At 36.1% G+C, this 6069-nt stretch overlaps 1 protein-coding gene across 1 annotated transcript; it reads left to right on the forward strand.

Moving 5' to 3' along the window:
• LOC18792283 (wall-associated receptor kinase-like 22) lies at positions 843-3410 on the forward strand. The gene is made up of 3 exons (XM_020554886.1): positions 843-1679; positions 1963-2091; positions 2209-3410. Exons 1-3 carry the CDS (start codon positions 845-847, stop codon positions 3408-3410), a joined length of 2166 nt encoding a protein of 721 aa, XP_020410475.1. The 5' UTR covers positions 843-844.

The raw sequence follows: 6069 nt of genomic DNA on the forward strand, positions 1-6069 counted from the left end.
CCTCTTGTCAGATCGTGTCATCTTTGTACACTAAATACATGTGGGAAAACGTATGGAGTGGATTTTGTTATATATTAATTGGTCCAGTTTGGCTGCCGAGCTATACATTCCACACAAGTGAAATGATAACAAAAGTCCTCACGAAAAAACCAAACTATTTCCTTCCTGCACTACATCAACATGTGTACTTGGAAATTCACTAGTAAAAAAGTGGCAACAGGTACCATTATTTGGTGACATTTGTAGCCGTGACAAAAGGCATTAGTCACATTTTTTGACTTTTTTGGTGGCTAAAAAGGCTTTTACTCACATTTTTTACTTTTTTTGGTCACTCCCACAACAGTCACCAAATGTCACTAAATAATGGTGACTGTTGCCACATTTTTTTTTTGTTTTTTGTTTTTGGTAGTGATTGGACATGGAACTGTGGAAGAGCTTTCCTCATTAACTGTACCTTTGGAGGCGGACAAATATTTTTTTGGATTAATCTATATGTTTGCACATTTTCAATTTCTTGTGAGACTAGCACCTGATGCAATGCAGTCTTCTAGACTTAATTACCTTGTAGACGATAGAAAAAAGAGAAAAAAAATAACTTGAAGGATGTATACAATAGTAAAATGATCAAAGGAAAGTTTGAAAAAATGATCAAAGGAAAGTTTGAAAAAATGAAATCTTGAGTGGACTTGACTTGTAAAAGTCATCAAATCAATATTGGCATTAAATACCGCCCTGAAGAAGGTAAAAAATAACGACCTCTGCATCTTCCTGCTTTTAATTTCTTCTTTGCTTTCAATTTGTAGTGTTTATCGTCAAGAAAATCGAGAATCGAGAGTGTTAACTTATGAGAGGAAGAAGTAGCAGCAGAACAATGGACATTGTCCAAATTACTCTGTTCTTGTGGTATATGACTGCAGTAGCATCGGAAGCACCATTGGGAAAGCCTAATTGTTCATCGCAATGCGGATCAGTCACTCAAATCCCATATCCTTTTGGAATTGAAGCTGGCTGCTACCTTGATGACTGGTTCCAAATAATATGTGACAACTCAGCCAGCCCACCGAAAGCTTTCTTGAACGTTACTGGTTTGGAGGTGCTGGAAATTTCTGTTGAAGGCACACTAAAGGTGGCAAGCCCTATTACCTTCTCCAATTGCAGTAACAAGCCAGTAGGGCGCCAGACGCAGAACTTGGAAGGAAGCCCCTTTCTGTTCTCCCGGAAAAACAAATTTACTTCAATGAGCTGTGGAGGAATTGCCTTGATGACATTGCATGGTTCCACAATTGGTGGCTGCTTGTCCATATGTGATTATTATAGTACTAGCGTTCTTCAAACGAAAAGCTGCAGCGGGATGAATTGCTGCCAGACCACCCTTCCTTACTGTCTCAGTTCCTTCAATACTAGTTTTGGAGCAGTAAATGCTGAGAGTCAAAAGGCTTGCAAGTTTGCATTCCTTGTAGACAATGATTGGTTTACATCAAATTCAACAAATATTTCCGCCATTGGTGAAATGGACTACGTTCCTGTAGTGCTGGAATGGTACGTAGTTAATTATACGAAGTTTGATATATATGGAACAAATAATTGGAAAGATGATAACAGCACGGATTGCAGCAGCAGCCAATGTTTCTGCTCAAAGGGCTACCATGGAAACCCTTATCTTCTTCATGGATGCCAAGGTAAACCTCTTGCTACCATTATCCAAACTTTACGCAAATCCATGAATATCATTGATCATACCTTTGATATAATTTTATTTTTTATTTTTTATTATACTGATTTCTTAATACTTTCGCCACTTTTTGTATATATTCAAGAATATTAATGTCTTCAAGCACAATTTGCATGGCAACCCTTTGAGTTGAATTGTATAAAATTAACTTATAATTCATTATTATTATTATTATATGTTTCATACCATCTATTGAAACCTTTACTTTCCATTTGTCAAATAAATATCAGACATCAATGAATGTGAGGATCCAGACCACCCCAACAGATGTGGTTCTGGCATTTGTATAAATTATCCTGGGAAGTTTTTCTGTCAATTGCCTGATCGGCGATCATCACGAGTTAATCTAGCCATTATAGGTATGTCCCTGCACTAATCCTTTGATTATTGATGACTTAAATTTTAAAAAAAAATTGATGAAACAACATCTTCTTGACAAAGTTATGTATGCTTTCTTGTTTTATTGAGCTATACAGTTCCCAGCAGTGTTCTTGGACTCTTGTTTCTAATGATTGGCTCATGGTGGTCGCACAAAGGCATAAAGAAAAGGAAAAATATTAAACGCAAAGAGAAGTTCTTTAAACAAAATGGTGGTTTAGTGTTGGAGCAACAATTATCTTCTGGTGAACTCAATGTTGAGAAGGTTAAGTTGTTCAATTGCAAGGAGCTAGAGAAAGCCACGGACCATTTTAACGCAGACAGAGTTATTGGTCAAGGAGGCCAAGGTACAGTTTATAAAGGAATGTTGGCGGATGGAAGAATTGTTGCTGTCAAGAAGTCTAAAATAGTTGAGGGAGGTGATGTTGGACAGTTCATTAATGAAATTGTCATTCTCTCACAAATCTCTCACAGGAATGTGGTTAAGCTTTTGGGTTGCTGTTTGGAGACCGAAGTTCCCCTTTTGGTTTATGAATTCATACTCAACGGGACACTTTTTGAATATATTCATCACAAGAATGAGGATTTCCCTCTTACATGGGAAATGAGATTACGGATTTCAATCGAAGTTGCCGGAGCACTTTCCTACTTACATTCAGCAGCTGCCTTTCCAATTTACCACCGGGATGTCAAGTCTTCTAACATACTGTTGGATGAAAAATACAGAGCCAAAGTAGCAGACTTTGGGACTTCAAGATCAGTATCCATTGACCAAACGCACCTTACGACACTAGTACGAGGAACATTTGGTTATCTGGATCCAGAATACTTCCAATCTAGCCAATTTACGGCAAAGAGTGATGTTTATAGCTTTGGAGTCGTCCTTGCTGAGCTCTTGACTGGACAAAAACCCGTTTCATTCATGAGGCCACAAGAAAGTAGAAGCCTAGCAACTTATTTCCTTATTTCCATGGAGGAAAATAGTTTGTTTGATATTCTTGATGCTCAAGTTATGAAGGATGGTGAAAATGACCAGATTGTGGCCGTTGCTAATCTTGCAAAAGCATGCTTGAATTTGAATGGAAGAAAGCGTCCTACTATGAAAGAAGTGGCAGTAGAATTGGAGGGAATTCAATTGTCAATTAAAGCTTCTGATGTGCAACAAAATTTTGCAGAGGTAGAATATGATCAAAGCCAAATAACCGACCCATGGTATATTGCTTCTCTATCATCAACCGGGTCTTGTATGGATAGTGGCACGAGCTGTTCTTTGGATGTACAACCACCAATGTCTTTCTAGTCACAGTGAAGAAAATATTTCTTGTAATATTTTATGGTTTTGGACTTGAAATCCTTTAGACTATTACCTTATTTAATGCAATTTCCATATGTATATGTCATGTTTTCTTTTATCTGCCCCATTTACATATCACTAATGATACATTTTACCTAATTCATAATAATCTCACTACTACAAAAAGTGAAAAAGACGACCAGAAAACAACGACGGTCTCAGTGAAAACCGTCGTGGTTTTTAAAACGACGACGGTTCTAAAAACACCGTCGTTTAATACCACCTTAGACAACTAAAAAGGGAGATTCAAATGGCTGTTCAAAAACAACGACGTACTTAATTAAACAACCGACGTCTATTTGAAACAGATTTCCGCAGTGTAAAATCAAAGCGAACAAAGAACGGCAGAAGTTATGAATCGACCGACGTAGAAAGTAAAGACGACGATTTCAATAAAAGCCGCCGTTTTTACTTATAAAATAACACGACGAGGTTTTCGTATAAGACGCTGTCTAATTACAAACAAATCCACGGCTGTAAAATACAAAATATCGCCGTATTAAATTAATTTACAACGACGACAAATATAAATATATCGACGTCATTATTGTATAGTTCTACGACGTTCTCTTTAAATCGTACTATAAAATCTAACGTCGTATTTATGCATTTTATACGTCGTACCTTTAATTTAAACCGTCGTCTTAATAAGAATTTTTGTTAACAATTTTTTTCTTTGATTTTCTTATCCTACGTCGGTAGATATACTTAATGACAAGAATTGAAATAACCACGACGGTTTATATAAAAAACCGCCGACATAATCAGATTTTTCTGAGATCCCAAGGGTTACGAAATCTTACCAGATGGAACTCTGTTCCACATCATAATCTTAACAGATGACACAGATTTGAAATAAGAGAGACAATTTTTTGGAAGTTGATGATGTGTGTGCGTTTGTTTATCTACAAATATTATACCTAACGTCGTTGCAAATTTGCAATCAGAGAAACAATTTCCAACGACGGTTATATTATACCTAACGACGTTTAAAACAAAAATCAACGTCCCTAAACAAATATATTACGTCGTCTTAGTCTTACTTAAGACGACGAAAAACGACGACAGTAATACAAAAACAGTCGTTGTTTTTATATTCTTATTTTATTTAAATTCCAGAACATTAATTTCCTTCATTTTAAATTTCCTCCGGAAAAAAAACTCTATTTATAACGCACTGTAATTGAAAAATAAACTGAAAGTTCAAGGGAAAAAAAATTCTATTCATAATTTAAAAATTAAAATCCACGTCGGTTATATTAAATATAACGACGTTAAATGAAATGAGTCCACGTCGAACTAAAAATATTGCGTCGTGTTAGTTAAAAACGACGTAGTTAAATGTCACCGCCGTATTTTTTTTTTGAAATGGTTTTATATGTAAGCAACTTTTCGACTTACACATGCACTGTTTCCAAACCCGATTAAAAATCTCAATCTCCCAGAGAAACCTTTTCGTCTTTTTTCCTTGTCAGAGCATTGTCAGAGTTTCTCATCATCTTCCTCTCGTCTTCTTCGTCGTCTCTGAATTTAAACATCGATCATCTTCCTCTTGCTTTCATTGCACGCAAAAGGTAAGCTTTCATTTTCACTATTTTGGTTACTGTTTTGCATGCTCATACGTTTTTTGTTTGAAAAATCTTTTTACCTTTTTTCTGGCCAAAATCATTTTACTTCTTTCCAAGTTTGATAAAATATACAGACAAAGAGGGAAAGTTTCCAACTTTGAAGACAACTACCTCAACTAAATAAGACGACGGTAGACCACGACGGTTCGTCAATTGTTCTAGCGTCGTCTGAAAATTGACAAAGTTGTTTTTAATATAATAGTCTTTTTTTATATGCTTGTTTAATTGCAGGTTTGATTTCTCTGAACAATGGTTTTTGTTTTTCCCTTATTTGATAAAATATAAAGAAAAAGAAACTAGGGTTGGTATCTAATATAGACGAAAAATATCTTATTGTTTTACGTCGTGTGAATGTTAATACCACGACGGTGTATTACTATTGACGTCGTATGAACATAAATACCACGACGTTATATAAATAATAGTTTTACCACGACGGTGTATTACTATTGACGTCGTGTGAACATATTTACCACGACGTTATATAAATAATGGTTTTAAACATTTATTACGTCTGAGATTATTTCATTGCGTCGTCTAAAATCATATCATACGTCGTATTTTTTTAATACCGTCGTTTGTGTTCTTAATGTTTTCCTGAAATATTTTCACTTGCAGTTTTGTCTGTTAAAATGGTTTCTCAACAACAAACTAAGGATTCTGGCTCCAAGAAGCTTGGAGTGGTAGCTCCCCAAGACAAGTCTTCGAAGGAGATGAAGTCTTCGAAGAAGATGAAGTTTGCTTCATCATCTGCTGAGACAGAACCAACCAGCCAGACAACAATCTCTGATGATTCAAAGACTGGTCGAGGTATGAGCACAATGCCTCGTGTTGTGAAGAGAAAGCTTCAGAAACTGAGGCCAATTGTTGAGTACAATAAAAGGGGGAAAGGTGTTGGCCAAGCACATATTGAGATGCAGTCGTATATTGGTGTCTTGGCACGCTCCAGGATCCCACTTGTGGACAAGAAATGGTCC

Source organism: Prunus persica, chromosome G1 (assembly GCF_000346465.2).
Source record: "Prunus persica cultivar Lovell chromosome G1, Prunus_persica_NCBIv2, whole genome shotgun sequence".
Lineage (NCBI taxonomy): Eukaryota > Viridiplantae > Streptophyta > Magnoliopsida > Rosales > Rosaceae > Prunus > Prunus persica.

What these genes read in the sequence shown, in the direction of transcription:
- LOC18792283 (XM_020554886.1), top strand. Translation starts at nt 845, where the DNA reads ATGAGAGGAAGAAGTAGCAGCAGAACAATGGACATTGTCCAAATTACT. An exon ending in TCTTCTTCATGGATGCCAAG is followed by an intron (nt 1,680 to 1,962) that starts GTAAACCTCTTG and finishes AATAAATATCAG; the next exon opens with ACATCAATGAATGTGAGGAT. An exon ending in AGTTAATCTAGCCATTATAG is followed by an intron (nt 2,092 to 2,208) that starts GTATGTCCCTGC and finishes TGAGCTATACAG; the next exon opens with TTCCCAGCAGTGTTCTTGGA.